This window comes from Xenopus tropicalis, chromosome 4 (assembly GCF_000004195.4).
Source record: "Xenopus tropicalis strain Nigerian chromosome 4, UCB_Xtro_10.0, whole genome shotgun sequence".
Lineage (NCBI taxonomy): Eukaryota > Metazoa > Chordata > Amphibia > Anura > Pipidae > Xenopus > Xenopus tropicalis.
In genome coordinates, this window is record NC_030680.2 from 144,909,756 (window position 1) to 144,927,296 (window position 17,541).

Here is a 17,541-nt window from a genome sequence, read left to right on the forward strand (position 1 = left end):
TTCCATCTCCATAACATTCTTAACCCAAAACATTTTAATCTCATGAAATAATTTTTTCTTCTATTAGTCAAATTTTTTTTCTGGGGGGAAATAGTTTACCTGGATTTTGAAAAATCAGTGCACCGAAGTAAAATCCAGTGTACAGCAGGGGGCGCTGCGACACAGTAATAATGAGTTCAGGTTATTTAGACCCAGTAATAATGAGCAGTTCCTTTACATGTACAGCAGGGGGCGCTGTGACACAGTAATAATGGGTTCAGGTTATTTAGACCCAGTAATAATGAGCAGTTCCTTTACATGTACAGCAGGGGGCGCTGTGACACAGTAATAATGGGTTCAGGTTATTTAGACCCAGTAATAATGAGCAGTTCCTTTACATGTACAGCAGGGGGCGCTGTGACACAGTAATAATGAGTTCAGGTTATTTAGACCCAGTAATAACGAGCAGTTCGTAAAGACATGTACAGCAGGGGGCGCTGCGACACAGTAATAATGAGTTCAGGTTATTTAGACCCAGTAATAACGAGCAGTTCCTTTACATGTACAGCAGGGGGCGCTGTGACACAGTAATAATGAGTTCAGGTTATTTAGACCCAGTAATAACGAGCAGTTCGTAAAGACATGTACAGCAGGGGGCGCTGCGACACAGTAATAATGAGTTCAGGTTATTTAGACCCAGTAATAATGAGCAGTTCCTTTACATGTACAGCAGGGGGCGCTGCGACACAGTAATAATGAGTTCAGGTTATTTAGACCCAGTAATAACGAGCAGTTCCTTTACATGTACAGCAGGGGGCGCTGCGACACAGTAATAATGAGTTCAGGTTATTTAAACCCAGTAATAATGAGCAGTTCCTTTACATGTACAGCAGGGGGCGCTGCGACACAGTAATAATGAGTTCAGGTTATTTAAACCCAGTAATAATGAGCAGTTCCTTTACATGTACAGCAGGGGGCGCTGTGACACAGTAATAATGGGTTCAGGTTATTTAGACCAGCGTTTTTCAACCGCTGTTCCGCGGCACTCTAGTGTGCCGCGAGATGTTGCCTGGTGTGCCGCCTAGAGTAGACTCCCCCGGTCCCCTCTGGGACACCTTCCACTTCCTGGCTCCCTGATGCCCGGAAATCGTCACTGCCTGTGACGTCATCCGGCATCGGATCCAGGAGGGCGGAGCAACCAGAGAGGAGAGGCAGCACTATCCAGTGTACACGCTGCCACATCGCCATCTAGTGGTGAGATTGGAAAAGCCTTTTTTTTTTAACATTAAATGATTGTTGACTGTATGACTGTGGTAGGTAGGTAGGACAACTTCCGATTTCCTTCCAGGCCTAGCACACTGTAGAGACAGAGCTGTCATCTGGAGCTGTCAGTGACAGTGAGATACTGCAGTGATGGACAAGTTTTTGAAAAGGAAAGAACTGGACTCTGAACAAAATTTGGAGGCAGATGAGAGCCCAAGTATGAGTGGGGGTCAAAAGAAAGCAAAGATGGTTAACGCAAGCAAATTCTCTGGCCAGAGAATTTGCTTGCGTTAACCATCTTTGCTTTCTGGTGTGTGGTGAAAAGCTAGCTAACAGTGCTATGGTCCCAAGCAAACTTAAACGCCATCTCCAAACGAAACATCCTTTGCTTCAAAACAAGAATGCGGACTATTTTGTTCGCCTGCGTGACAACATGGAGACATGGTGTGCCTCGTGATTTTTTTCATGAAACAAGTGTGCCTTTGCCCAAAAAAGGTTGAAAAACACTGATTTAGACCCAGTAATAACGAGCAGTTCGTAAAGACATGTACAGCAGGGGGCGCTCTCACATGAACAATAGCTCAGTTCCTATAGATGTACAGTAGGTGGCGCTGTGTCGGTTTTATTCATTGGGTACAAACTCTGTATCTATGAAACGCTCAGAATTGAACACTGATTTACTTAAACAGTAGTAAGTGCAGTTTCTGTTATTGTACAGGAAGAGTTGATGCGCAGTGAGAGCGCAGTACCCAGAGTTGGACTGAGGGTGACAATACATCGCAAAGCGTGCAGTTCCCTGATGTGTACAGCAGGTGGCGATATGACACACTTTGCTGAAAGTTCATGCTTCGGCGGTGAGTGCAGTTCCGGTTCTTGTGCAGCAGATGGCGCTATGCCCCATATTCCTGTAAATGTGGGTTTCGGCGGTTAGTGCAGTTCCGGTTCCTGTGCAGCAGGTGGCGTTATCTCCCATGTTACTGTAAGTGCATGTTTCCGCAGTGAGTGCAGTTCCAGTTTTTTTGTGCAGCAGGTGGCGCTATCTCCCACATTACTGTAAGCGCATGTTTCCGCAGTGAATGCAGTTCCGGTTCTTGTGCAGCAGGTGGCGCTATGCCCCATATTACTGTAAGCGCATGTTTTCACAGTGGGTGCAATTCCAGTTCCTGTGCAGCAGGTGGCGCTATGCCCCCACATTACTGTAAATGTGGGTTTCGGCGGTGAGTGCAGTTCCGGTTCTTGTGCAGCAGGTGGCGCTATGCCCCATATTACTGTAAGCGCATGTTTTCACAGTGGGTGCAATTCCAGTTCCTGTGCAGCAGGTGGCGCTATCTCCCATGTTACTGTCAGCGCATGTTTCCGCAGTGAGTGCAGTTCCGATTCTTGTACAGCAGGTGGCGCTGCGCATTGTGTATACACAGCAGGCGGTGCAGATCCATTAGCTGTGCAGCAGAGGGCGCTGTGCAGAACACCGCGCTGAGCACCGTTTCTATCTTTTGACAGGGGCTAGCGCGGAATCTCCAACTCTGTTTCCGGTTCCGACTGGCGGAAGTGACGTGCGGTGTCCATCCCTTGCCGGTATTGTTTCTGTGTCTCCGCTGCCTGTGCCGGTGCCAAGATGCCTCTGGAGAACCTGGAGGAGGAGGGGCTGCCCAAGAACCCGGACCTCCGCATCGCGCAGCTCAAGTTCCTGCTGAGTCTCCCCGAGCACCGCCGGGAGGTGCCGCTCCGCTCCGAGCTCATGGAGGCGGTGACTAGTAACAGTGAGAAGCGGCGGGGCGGCCCGGGGGGGGGGGGGGGGGGGGGGGGGGGGGGGGAGGCCGGGGGCCCGGGGGGCACCGGGTAGGGAGGGGCCGGACCAGCCAGAGAACTGCCCCGTCATTGGGCCTATGAGGAGCCCCCCCCCCATTACTCAGCATTTGGGCCCCAGAGCCTCTCTGGCTTTCCCCTGAGCTCCCAGCATCCCCTCACAGCCAGGGCTTGTAGGCCTACAGCAGCAGCTCATTTCATTAGCCAATAGCGCTTGTGCTACAGTCCCTGGCCGGCAAGGGATGCTGGGAGTTGTAGTGCGGCCGCCACATTGCTAGGGATTGGCTGGTTATACAGAAAAGCTATAATAATAATCTCTGTACTTCGCTGGGGAATATGTTGGTGCTATATATATATATATATATATATATAATTCAAAGGCTCCTTTATTTCACTCCAGACAGATGGCCCCCAGCTTCTTTTATTATATATATAATTTATATTTCCCAACATCATGTTGTGCCCCAGGGGAGACGTGTAGCTCTGCCCAGTATGGGGCGCCCCTGGAACCCATGCAGCCTCTCGCTGGGTCTAAACTACAACCCCCAGAATCCTCTGCAGCAACCCTGTTCCAATACAGTGCCCACCATTATTATAGTTATTGGCTCTTAGTGGGGGGGGGCATTAGATGGGGATCCCTTAATTTGAACCATTTCCCCTCATTGTGCCGCCATTATACCACTGGATGCGGCAGTTGGTGAAAGGGAAATATCCAGTTTGGGCCAGTAATAGCCAATGTCTGGAGACCCTTGATGTTGCTGAGTATATCTCCTATCATTGGGGGGAGCTGTGCTTCATTAGGGGGGCTGTAAGCGGCACATACTGCGGATAGTTGGCTATAATGATCCTTATTATGAACAATACACTGTGCAGGGTCAGCGCCCGGTTCACTCCCTTTTCTCACCCTTTTCCAGACATGGCTCCTTATTATGAGGGTCTGTGCAAACACCTGGACTGGACAGTGGACATGGACCTGTTGAATAAAATGAAGAAGGCCAACGAGGAGGAGCTGAAGCGGCTGGACGATGAGCTGGAAGATGCAGAGAAGAATCTGGGGGAGAGTGAGATCCGGGACGCTATGATGGCCAGAGCAGAGTATCTGTGTAGGATTGGCGACAAGGTCAGCTCCGTGTTTGTGCAGAGACTCAGTATATGGGCACCCCGTGCATTGTTAGCAGTCATTTCCGTGTAACCTATAGGATATTAAAGTGCTTTTTACCCTAGAATAATAGGGATCCCTGCGGGGGACCCAGCTGCACTGGGAGGGGGGGGACACAGAATCAGTGGCAGTTACACAGGGCAGGTTATTACTCTCATAGACTGACTGCACTGTTTGTAGCTTTGTGTTATTGACTGATGGCTCCCTAATTGCTATTATTTTAGGAAGGGGCCCTTACTGCCTTTCGGAAGACCTATGACAAGACTGTGGCCCTTGGGCACCGCTTGGATATTGTGTTTTATCTCCTGAGGATCGGCCTCTTCTATATGGACAATGATCTCATTACACGGAACACCGAGAAAGCCAGAAGGTGAGATTTTGGGTTGTCTGACTTCCTCTGCAATCCTTGTAGGGAAACTGGACCCTTATAAACAGCCCCAGTACAACCTGTGGTTACATTATTGGATGGATTTAGATTTGGGTCTGATTTGTTTTCTATTTTGTTTACTTCCAAAGTCTTATAGAAGAAGGCGGAGACTGGGACCGGCGGAATCGCTTGAAGGTCTATCAGGGCCTGTACTGCGTGGCTATCAGAGACTTCAAGCAAGCAGCCGACCTCTTCCTCGATACGGTCTCCACATTCACCTCCTATGAGCTGATGGACTACAAGACCTTTGTGACATACACGGTGTACGTCAGTATGATAGCACTCGACCGGCCGGACCTGAGAGAGAAGGTATTTCCATTATCGCTACTTGTATGTAGGAGCCATTGGGTTTGTGGGTGTGAGATGAACTCATAGCATTCATAGGAGGGGGGGCTATTATCCAGATTATTAGGGTAATGAGGTATCAGAGTCATTAAGATAGAAGTCAGGTCACTTCCACTTTCCCTTAAACTGAATTTACCCTTTTATGTCCTGTTCAGATACATATTCAGTGAAGCCGACCTTTATTGTCATTGAGGCTGAGCCCTTTGCCTCATTATTACAAAAGGAAAAAAGATTTGTCCAAAAATGTATAATTTATTGTGAAGCTTTTTCAGCAAATCATTTTCCTGAATTTGGTTCGTCCTGGATAATGTTCTTCTAGATAAGGTCATTGTGAAGAAGCACTTGTATTTCACACACACACACACACACACACACACACACACACACACACCCATACACTATGAAGAACTCTTTGAGGGGTGATTTTATCCTTTTCTGTATTATCTCTTGTACATGTTATTGGGTTTATACATTCATGTTGTTTGATACATTTCTTACTACTTCAAACCCAGAATTCTCTCTTCTCTAAAGAATCTGCTCTTGTTGTAGGTTATTAAAGGGGCAGAGATCCTAGAGGTGCTGCACAGCTTACCCACAGTCCGGCAGTATCTGTTCTCACTGTACGAGTGTCGCTATGGTGTCTTCTTCCAGTCCCTGGGTGAGATGCACTTATATCTAGATATATCTATCTATTATATCCCTTTATATTAAAATCACAGGGTGTAGTTCAACTCCTGGGCTTCAGGCTGTCGCCTGGATGTGCACACAGGATACAGCTGAAAGTTCTCTTCCTGTAGATCTTCCCTAAATCGTATAAATGTACAGGCCTCGGTAGCTTTTATGGGGGTTTCATTAGAAATATCTTAATGCAAAAACTACAAAACATCAGCCCAGAGGCATGTAGGCCAGCAGATATGTGACTCCAGTGTTTAGTATAATCAAGGCTATACCTGGAGGAAATGTGCTAAAGGGACACTGGTTGCTATGGGTTACTGCCCATGGGCAAATTTGCCCAATCAATGGTTTGCTTTTTCCAGCCAGCTGCAGGTAGAACAATGAATGCAATTTGATTTGTTGCTATGGGTTACTGGCCATTGGCAATTTTGCCCAGTATTGATAAATGACCCCCATTGGGTGTTAGTGCCAGATGCATTGTTATCTGCTTTCTGATGCTAAACACAGGATGGTGCATCGCACATATTGTCCTTGCTCTGGGCCAATCTATGCTGTATGTGGAGCATGAAATATATTTTCTTTCTCCCTCTGTTTCAGCTGCCGTGGAACAGGAGCTTAAGAAGGACTGGCTCTTTGCCTCCCACTACCGTTACTACGTGAGAGAAATGCGGATCCAGGCCTACGGTCAGCTTCTGGAGTCCTACCGCTCGCTAACCCTCGGCTACATGGCCGAGGCATTTGGTGTTGGAGTGGAGTTCATAGACCAGTAAGTGTGTTTAGGCTCATCCTTTCCATATGGTCAGTGCTTATATAAACACGGCCGTATATTTACATTTTACTTTGTGATCCTGATACACCGGAACCCTATAAACTTTGTTCTAAATGCATTTCATTTATCATAATCACCAAGGGGCCTATATAGAAGCTGCAGAGTGACTTAGAACCTAGATATTGGACCTGATCCTTTGTGTTTGTGTTTAAAGGGAGCTCTCCAGGTTTATAGCGGCGGGACGGTTACACTGCAAGATAGACAAAGTCAACGAGATTGTAGAGACCAACAGGTGAGAGATTCTCCACTTTGGATTCCGTTCACACTCAAGCCATTCTCAGGAACCTGATTCACATAAAACCCCATTTATTTGTCTTTCAGACCCGACAGCAAGAACTGGCAGTACCAAGAGACGATAAAGAAGGGCGACCTGTTACTGAATAGAGTACAAAAGCTCTCCCGGGTCATCAACATGTAGCACCTCAGGCAGCGCTTTTGTTTTCTTTTTATTATTGCGGGAGAATGGATTGAGGTGTAGAAACCTTACTGAGCTGTGTATAATATCCTGTCTTATTACTCAGTGTTTTGTGAGATGTGCGAAGGCATGTAGTTAGGGGTTTTTACAGTTTTACAGAATGTAAACAATCCAACGATTGCAAAAAGAAGAAAAAAAAAATAAACAAAAAAAAAAAGGAAAAATATATATATAAATAAAAACAAAAAATAAATCTATTCGCTTTCCCAGGCTGATTTTCATTTATGTCTTTTATTCTTGCAACAAATCAAAACCAGTTTGCTTTCCTTGTGATTTAGGGTGAAGACACACGGGGCTACTAGTAGCAGCTACTAAGATAGACAATGCTGATCATTTACTGATAACTGTCTCTGTGTGTGTTTTAGCAGAGGCAATTCTTAGTATTGTCTATGGTGGGGATTTTCTGGAGTTTAGAAGCCATGAAAAAGTAGCTGCTACCAGTAGCTCCGTGTGTCTTCACCCTTACAGGGAAAAACTGACTATTGTATAACTGGGGTGTGTGACTGCAGGGGAAGAACAGTTTTGTGGTTTGGGGATATAAATGAGAGAATGGAGTTCTGTAACTGGGTGATATGGATCAGATGGGAACCCGCAGTTCTGCAGCTGTAGTTTGTGATTCTGATGGAAACCTACAGTTTTGTAGTTAGGCGATAGATACAGAGGGGAACCCGGAGTTTTATCATTCACATGGAGACCGTAGTTCTGCTGAGTGATTACATTGGAATCTGCAGTTCTGTAACTGGGTCATATGGTTCAGATGGGAACCCAGAGGTCTGTAGCTGGATTCTATGATTTAGTTGGAACCACAGTTTTTATGGAAGTTATTAGATTCAGTGATATAATTTAGATGCCAACCCAGAGTTCTGCAGGTAAGTGATATGGCAGGTGGGTAATATGGTCCAGAATCAAACCCAGAGTTATATAGCTTAGTGATATGGTTCAGCCAAGAGCCCAGTGTCATATGATTTACATGGAAGGGTGGAGTTCAGCTGAGTGATTAGATGGAAGCTGACAGTTTTGTAGGTGGATGATAGATTCATATGGGAGACTAGAGTTTAACTGATTAGATGAAAACCCACATTTTCAAAGCTGATTGTTTTAAAAGGATAAATAAAGAAGAGTAGGGGTGGGGCTAGGTTTGTTAGTTATCCATTGAGTACCTGCTGGGATGTGAGTGGATTCCCCAGTGTCTATATGAAGGACTGGGACTTTGTATAAAGTCTATACCAGTAGCAGACTATGGGTAGTCATCTATGGTAGGGGTTGAGATACAAACAAAAACTTATGAGGTCTCTGCGCCACCAGGAGTTAGAAATAATAGTTTTATTGTGGCTTGGGGAGCCCAAAAGGACTCCATATGGTCTGCTACTGGTATAGAATTCTTACCATGCTGTGTAAAAAGTGGAGTGAAACATTACTGGCGATGTTGCTCATAGCAGCCTATCAGATGCTTTGCTCTGGTTTTGTAACTGTTGAAATCTGATTGCTGATTGGTTGCCCTTGGTAATGCTTCACTCCCCTTTTTACACAACATGATAAATATACCACCAAGTCTCAATCCTATAGATACTGGGGAGCCCACTCACATCCCAGCAGGGACCTAAAGGATACTTTTGCTAAATCAAGAAAAAACCTCCAATGTTAAACTCCGGCATCTAAAAGCTTGCGACTTTATGTAGAAGCCAATGGGAGCTGTCTTAGCAAAGTCAATTAGAATAAAACTTTCCCATTCACAAACTCGAAAGCTGAAATATAAGCCCATAAGGTTCAGTCATCTCAGTTCATTGTCAGTGTGTTACCATCTGTCCTAAATCCTCTCCCCCGGCAACATTTAGCTTTTATGTAGCCCCATAAAACCAGACCCACACTAGGATTCTTCCACCCCTATGGTTACCCGCGAGCAACATTTAGATATAAAAAAAAGTTAGGGAGCAGCACAAGCATGGAAAAAGTTCATGAGGGTGACTGAAAAAGGTAAATGGTTATTTTGTAGCCCCTGTGTGGATTGGCAGACTACAAGAGATTCTGTTTGGTGGTACCCATGGTCCTTTTGCCTCCAAAACATTGTAACATAGTAAGTTAGGTTGAAAAAAGAAATACGTCCATCACGTTCAACCATAATGCCTATATATAACCTGCCTAACTGCTAGTTGATCCAGAGGAAGGCAAAAACCCCATCTGAAGCCTCTCTAATTTGCCCCAGAGGGGAAAAATTCCTTCCGGACTCCAAGATGGCAATCGGACCAGTCCCTGGGGCAACTTGTACTGAGAGCTATCTCCCATAACCCTGTATTCCCTCACTTGTACTGAGAGCTATCTCCCCTACCCCTGTATTCCCTCACTTGTACTGAGAGCTATCCCCCCTACCCCTGTATTCCCTCACTTGTACTGAGAGCTATCCCCCCTACCCCTGTATTCCCTCACTTGTACTGAGAGCTATCCCCCCTACCCCTGTATTCCCTCACTTGTACTGAGAGCTATCCCCCCTACCCCTGTATTCCCTCACTTGTACTGAGAGCTATCCCCCCTACCCCTGTATTCCCTCACTTGTACTGAGAGCTATCCCCCCTACCCCTGTATTCCCTCACTTGTACTGAGAGCTATCCCCCTACCCCTGTATTCCCTCACTTGTACTGAGAGCTATCCCCCCTACCCCTGTATTCCCTCACTTGTACTGAGAGCTATCTCCCCTACCCCTGTATTCCCTCACTTGTACTGAGAGCTATCCCCCCTACCCCTGTATTCCCTCACTTGTACTGAGAGCTATCTCCCCTACCCCTGTATTCCCTCACTTGTACTGAGAGCTATCCCCCTACCCCTGTATTCCCTCACTTGTACTGAGAGCTATCCCCCCTACCCCTGTATTCCCTCACTTGTACTGAGAGCTATCCCCCCTACCCCTGTATTCCCTCACTTGTACTGAGAGTTATCCCCCCTACCCCTGTATTCCCTCACTTGTACTGAGAGCTATCCCCCTACCCCTGTATTCCCTCACTTGTACTGAGAGCTATCCCCCCTACCCCTGTATTCCCTCACTTGTACTGAGAGTTATCCCCCCTACCCCTGTATTCCCTCACTTGTACTGAGAGCTATCCCCCCTACCCCTGTATTCCCTCACTTGTACTGAGAGCTATCCCCCCTACCCCTGTATTCCCTCACTTGTACTGAGAGCTATCCCCCCTATCCCTGTATTCCCTCACTTGTACTGAGAGCTATCTCCCCTACCCCTGTATTCCCTCACTTGTACTGAGAGCTATCCCCCCTACCCCTGTATTCCCTCACTTGTACTGAGAGCTATCCCCCCTATCCCTGTATTCCCTCACTTGTACTGAGAGCTATCTCCCATACCCCTGTATTCCCTCACTTGTACTGAGAGCTATCTCCCCTACCCCTGTATTCCCTCACTTGTACTAAGAGCTATCTCCCACTTGCTAAACAGCCATCCAGCCCCTTAAAGTTATATAATGTATCAGCCAGTACGACTGATTCGGGGAGGGAATTCCAGAACTTCACAGCTCTCACTGTAACAAATCCTTTCCGAATATTTAAATGGAACCTCCCTTCTTCTAAACGGAGTGGGTGCCCTCGTGCCCGTTGGAAGGCCCTACTGGTAAATAAAACATTAGAAAGGTTATTATATGATCCCCTTATATATTTATACATAGTTATCATGTCCCCCCTTAAGCGCCTCTTCTCCAGTGTAAACAGACCCAACTGGGCCAGCCTTTCCCCATAACTGAGACTTCCCATACCCTTTACCAGCTTAGTTGCCCTTCTCTGGACCCTCTCTAACTCAGTAATGTCCCGTTTGAGCACTGGAGACCAAAACTGAACAGCATATTCTAGATGGGGCCTTACCAGCGCTCTGTAAAGGGGAAGAATAACCCCCTCCTCCCGTGAATCTATACCCCTTTTAATACAGCTCAAAAACTTGCCTCCATGTTAGAAATTCAAGAAGGAAGACCTGCTTTAGGCCACTGGGAGCAACATCCAAGGGGTTGGTGAACATGTTGCCCCTGAGCCACTGGTTGGGGATCACTGTTCTATACAATTAGCCATGGTGCTTCGTAAAACCTATTTCCCCTTGTGGTGATGTGGACTGAGCCATGTTGCTCATTATCTTTACCTCCCCTTGTGTGAGCCTTGGACAGAGGCAGAAGTCAGCACAGTACTATACAAGCCTGCTGCCTGCAATGTGACAAACAGCTTCTGCAAGGAAAGCAGTAGTGGAACCTGGTGCCTTCATTCGTACAAATAAAACAGAGTTTAGAGTGAAGTGGAAAGGGCATTTGTCCTCGACTCCAGCACCAGAGGACCTTCTATGAGAGGAAAATAATTGTTCATCATTATAGGCTATGATTGAGTAGAGGATTGGCTGTATCTGGGGCACATGATCATACCGTGAAATTCAATTCTACATGAAGTTCCTTCACATTTTTGACATTTTTATAGCACCAAAGTGGACAAAATCCTTGGTGGGGGAAGCTATGGAGATCATGGGCTGTGCTGTCTATTCCATGAGTTACTATACAGGTATGGGATCCCTTATCGGAAACCCATTATCCAGAAAATTCTGAATTACGTAAAGGCCATCTCCCATAGACTCCATTATAAGCAAATAATTCTAATTCTAAAATTCTAATTTTTAAAAATGATTTCCTTTTTCTCTGTAATAATAAAACAGTACCTGTACTTGATCCCAACTAAGATATAATTACCCCTTATAGGGGCAGAACAACCCTATTGGGTTTATTTAACGGTTAAATGATTCCCTTTTCTCTGTAATAATAAAACAGTACCTGTACTTGATCCCAACTAAGATATAATTACCCCTTATTGGGGGCAGAACAGCCCTATTGGGTTTATTTCATGGTTAAATGATTCCCTTTTCTATGTAATAATAAAACAGTACCTGTACTTGATCCCAACTAAGATATAATTACCCCTTATTGGGGCAGAACAGCCCTATTGGGTTTATTTAATGGTTAAATGATTCCCTTTTCTCTGTAATAATAAAACAGTACCTGTACTTGATCCCAACTAAGATATAATTACCCCTTATTGGGGGCAGAACAGCCCTATTGGGTTTATTTCATGGTTAAATGATTCCCTTTTCTCTGTAATAATAAAACAGTACCTGTACTTGATCCCAACTAAGATATAATTACCCCTTATTGGGGGCAGAACAGCCCTATTGGGTTTATTTCATGGTTAAATGATTCCCTTTTCTCTGTAATAATAAAACAGTACCTGTACTTGATCCCAACTAAGATATAATTACCCCTTATTGGGGGCAGAACAGCCCTATTGGGTTTATTTCATGGTTAAATGATTCCCTTTTCTCTGTAATAATAAAACAGTACCTGTACTTGATCCCAACTAAGATATAATTACCCCTTATTGGGGGCAGAACAGCTCTATTGGGTTTATTCAATATTTAAATGATTTTTAGCAGTCTTAAGTTATGGAGATCCAAATTACAGAAAGATCCCTTTTCTGGAAAAACCCAGGTCCCGAGCATTCTGGTCCCATACCTGTACTATATAAACCACCTATGTGCTGGTCTTTATCCCCGGGGGTCCCCAATCTTCCCCCGTAACAGGAAGCGGCCACAGATTCCGTCGCTGCCACAGCGGAAAGAGCTCGTTTATTTCACGCCACCAGTCACGTTTATTTAACAGTCCTCTATTTATTGCCTCATTAGGTAACATGTTTCGTTTAACAAACTAAATATCTTCTCATAAAGCAAAGCACAATTTCTTTTCTTATAAATAGTATAAATTATTTTATTTACAGAAACTTGTTACAAAACAAATAGACTATATATTTTCTTTTAAATATCCAAAGTAATTTTTCTATGCCATGACATTTCTTTTTCTTTTCTTTTTGTTTGTTCATGAACTATACAGCAGCCAAAGTCCAGCTGATCAGACGCTCTTGATTATGAATACAAATTATCAAACTATTCACACTTTATTTTTTTTTTTTTAAGTTTTTTTTTTTCATTTTATAACAGAAGGAGATTGCTTTTAGAACCAGGCTCAAAAAAACAAAAACAGAAAAGAGCAAAAATTGCTTTCAAGAACTACATTCACATTGACAAACCTGTAGTGCTTGTTATCAAATGGTCTCATTGTGCAAAAAAATTCCTCGCACAACAACCGCCATCCTTCTCGGACGACAAAAAAGTCAGAACGTTTGGGATTTGAAACTTTTCCCTTGGTCAAGACCGTACCTCGTCTAGCAATGGAACGAGGGGAAACCAGTGGAAATTGCTTGGCAAGGGAACCCAGAGGAAGACGCCATTTCCCAATCACAATATTTCATTTCTATTTCCATAGAGGTACGGGGGGGGGGGGGGGGGGGGTGTCTTGGTTCCAAAACAATTTTAGAAATCAAAAATATTAAATCAGAAATAACGATTTATCCCCCCTTAACGTATTGGCTACAAATATAAGTTGGTCACCGACCAATCAAAACCGATTTTAGCACATCCGGCACCAAAAAGGGCTTTCGGCAATGTGATGCTGCCCCACTTTGGCAGTGAAGGAGGTAAAAAAAAAAAAAAAAAGCTGCTCATTGTCTTTTTTTTGGAAACCACAGTAAACAGGTGGAAAAAGCAAACTCCAAAAAAAAAAAAAAAAAAAAGACACAGCCGAACATTCAAGTTTTAAGGAGATGCTAAATAGTACACGCTTGAAAATCTATTATCAGGCACTTTCATTTTCTCTGTGGGTTTTTGTTTTAAATCTATAATCACACACACGCGCCTGCGCGGCCGCTCAGCCCGACCGCACAGATATACAGAGAGCCATGACCCACAAGGGGTTAACTGAATGAGACAACCAATAGAGAGCGATGATTAAACCCAGAGCCGTAACAAAAACAAAATCTAAAAATGAACAAGACCGTCCCACAATCGAGTGTTAGATGTCGACGCGTTCCGCTAGCGTTTGGGTTGGCAGTGAACCACTTCAAATTGTAAAGTTTGTTTTATTGACAAATAAATACTAGATGATCTGCATTGTACCAAGAACTGGATATAAGAAAAAAAAAAATTGTGCAAAAATACATATATTTCAGTATGTACAATCATTTTCTTTTAACAAAATATTCTTTCTGAAATAGGGACATTTCAATATCGAGAAGGAAAAAAAATCCAAAATATTACATACTCTTTTTTTTTTGTAGGTTAATGAAACTGTAGGAGTTTTAAGGAATAAAAAAAAAAAAGCACAAATTACCCACGATTTTAGTGCAGATTTTTTTCCCAAATTTGAACTGGTCTGGCTATGTTTTAGGGATCACCGTTATATATTCTAGCTGCCAAAGGCATTTCTAACCTTATTCTCAAGTTACCACATGGGGTGGGGAAGGATTCCGGCGCCAATGGTCTCATCGAAGGGGAGAAACCATGTAGGAAAGGGAATATATATACATCTGACATATATTGGGCAAGTAGGGCATTTATTATTCACTCCGAATGATATAATACTGACCATTATGGATTAAATAAACAATATATTTTCTATGGCTTATTTTTAAGTATAACAACGGTATTCCCATGTCCAAGAGGAGCAAACAATTTATATGGGACTTTCTTGGGGCAGGTAATGATTCATCTTACCTTGGCAATGACAGCAGCATGGCAGCTCCACCATATTTATAGATACCAGAGCCAAGCGATATGTCAGTGCCTGCATAAGTAAATAAATATATATACTGGCCATCCTAAGGACTTGAAGTGATAACCCAGGTATATACTGAATGGCTGATCTGATCAGGCAGGATTTTTACTTTGCTTGTGGGCCTATATTGGGGGTTTGACACACATTGGGGGGCCAAAAGGAAAAAGCCCAAAAAATATCCTGCTTCATAGCTATGAACACTGATCCCTCTTGACAATAAAACTCTGAGCCAATGGTTGCCTGTTACGTTGTTAAGAACAGATGGGAACGGGTTTTCTGCTGCACACAATGGCCTTTACTCATACGGCACTGGATAAAGAGCTTGTTCAGCAGTTTTGTGCAAATAAAGGCACTTTTGCAGCAGGAAACCCGCACTGATTGGTCTCTTCCCCTAACAATGTATTATTGGATTCACTGCTGTGGGAAGACACAAGGGAGGAGAATTCACTGAGGAATAGGGGCAGTAGAGCTGCTAACAAGTGTTCTGGGCTGGTTGTCCTTTACTGATCACTTTTGGTCGGTCCCTTCCTACCCAAAGCTGCCAGAGAATGTGAATAAAGTAGGACACCAGGCTTTATACCTTAGAAATCTTATTTCAACAATAATAAATACCATATTTATTTCCCCTTAGCTTTGGTCATCATGGGACATGACTGGGAATCCTTTTTGGAACACACCCCAAAACCAAAGACTCATCGCCATAATGCAAAACCCCCTCACTGCCGGCAGTATCTACCAATGAACATAGCTGGCTATGCATGTAAGGATCTGCTCATTGGGCAAGTCACCAAATTTCACACCAGTCGCCTGCATCGGGCTCATCTGAACAATTGGCTTAAGGCCAAAATCCAGTCACCATGGGTGCCAGTGACATTCTGTTGGCTACAAACACAGAAGGCTAACAGATAATGGGCCTGATAGATATCCAGACAAGCACAGGCCATACACTGACCAATGAGCTGAAGGAATCTGCAGCCAATATCATATGGGCACCTTACCAGCCACTGGGCTAATTGTTCCTGCTGGACATTTCTCTACCCTATATAAAATATATCTTTATAATCCATGTAAGAGAATCTCCTGGTATATAAAAAATAATGGACTTTGTTATCTAGCGATGCTATCGGCTGCTAAGGATCAGTATTAGGATCACAGATACTACATTGAGTTGGGCCTTGTTCTATATCCTGCTTTCCCTATGGGCATCTTGGAAGAACGGTCAGAAGTCCGACAGGACCACAGTTATCTGGATATTTACTTCTGTTTGGCTACACATATTGGGATCTGGTAACTTTATGGGCCGGCACTGGGAAACATAACATCCCATGAAAATAAGTCATGATCTATACATAGAGGACAAATGAGGTAAATGGATGAATAAGAGAGACTCTTTTTGCATATTTGTACCTGAAATCTCAGACTAGAAAGTTAGAATAAACATGGAAACTTTTTTCTATTTTAGGTCCATTTATAAAGTTGGCTGTGCCGCATACAGGTAAGCACTTATTGGACTGAACATGGCGGCACGGTGGCAACAGTGGAAAAACAGGGGGACGGTGGGAAAGTCAGTGCCAACGCAGGACACAGAGGGATTCTTTAGCTTTAGGACTCTTTGGGTGGTTTCTATTTGTATTGTTGAACTACCTTGGTTTGGTTTTTCAGCGTGGAAACATGACAGCTTCTGTCTACAATCACCGGAAGTTCAGAATGGGTAGAAACACTTTTTTTTTGTTTTGTTTTTATGTAGCAAAATATTACGGACGTTAAAACTCCTCGCAGCTTCTTAGCCCAAGCCAATACTTCTGTCTGTCTCTCTCTTTTATTATTGTGCTATTTTAGTAGTTAATCAGTGGAGGTTTTCTTAGAAAAATAAAAAAAGAGGACAGAATAAAGCCGTACTCCCCTCCGTCGGACATGGTCTCTCCCCTGAAGAAATCACTCCTGCTAGATTATTACAGTGACGTTTCTTTTTGGGTTTGTTTGTTTTTCTTATACTTTTACAAAAGTGATTTTTTTTTTTTTTGCCAGACCAAATGCAGAATAAAAAATAAAAGAAGCTTGCAACTTTTAATGCGAATGAGATGTCGCAGGTCGGTAGCGAGCGCGTCAGTCCACGTTAACACTGATAAAAGCGGCGGTGGGACTGAACATTCGAGAGTCCGTAGGGTTAGCATTCTCTGCTACACACATGGCTTCGGGGAGTTCCTTCTCCCAGCTGACAAGTTCACAAAAACTCCCGCTCCTGAGGACCATGGGGAAAAAAAGGTTGAGATAACTCAAAGGCATCTTGGGGTCCGGGGAGCCAGCTGGAGGATTCTGATTGTAGTGAAAGCTGTCCAGTTTGTTTTTCTCATGAGAGCGGAACCAGCTGTCAGGGACGTGCCTTTGGCTTTAAAAGAAAAGAAAATGCAAGTGAGAGAAAGAAATGGCTGGAATCGCCTTCCGCTACACCACCCCCGCCCTGCGGCCCCCCACACGTATGGAGGAACGGACATGGTTGCTTAGCACTGAGCCCAGGGCTCAGACATTTGTGTTTAATAACCACGACAGCTCGCTTACTTTTGGGATTTTGAAGTGATGAGGTCTTGTTTACTTTGTACTGGATTCATATCTCTCACACTCACGGATTCTATCAGGGAAAATGGGCGGAGTCTGGGGATACCGCGTAGCTGATCCACCCTGCCATGCATATAGGGGTATGACTTGCCCTTGGGTCGGTGAAACTGCCCAGCGCAACCCATGCACCCATTGACCCCCAAGCCTCTGTTCCACTAGCAAATACAAAAAAAAACACTAGGGCGCATATATGCTCCTGGGCAGTAACCCATAGCAACCAATCAACAATTAGCATTTTTCAGACAGCATTTGGTAGAACAACATCTAACTGGTTGCCAA

General features: G+C 44.2%; 2 protein-coding genes across 6 annotated transcripts in view; one reads left to right on the forward strand and one right to left on the reverse strand.

The window, feature by feature from the left end:
* The first annotated feature begins 2,797 nt into the window (after positions 1–2,797).
* psmd6 (proteasome 26S subunit, non-ATPase 6) lies at positions 2,798–7,168 on the forward strand. Its single transcript, NM_203933.1, is given in 8 exon segments — positions 2,798–3,002; positions 3,963–4,168; positions 4,432–4,577; positions 4,724–4,943; positions 5,529–5,637; positions 6,252–6,420; positions 6,638–6,715; positions 6,805–7,168. Coding segments are annotated over 8 exon segments (1,170 nt in total). The 5' UTR covers positions 2,798–2,857; the 3' UTR covers positions 6,902–7,168.
* Positions 7,169–12,739: 5,571 nt separating this feature from the next.
* The window catches only part of atxn7 (ataxin 7), a 112,427-nt gene continuing 107,625 nt past the window's right edge, over positions 12,740–17,541 (reverse strand). For 4 of the 5 annotated variants that reach the window (XM_012960531.3, XM_012960532.3, XM_018092903.2 and 1 more), the window contains one exon: positions 12,740–17,035. In XM_012960531.3, coding sequence (XP_012815985.1) covers positions 17,018–17,035 — 18 coding nt within the window. In that variant the 3' untranslated portion in view covers positions 12,740–17,017. 5 annotated transcript variants of the gene reach the window in all.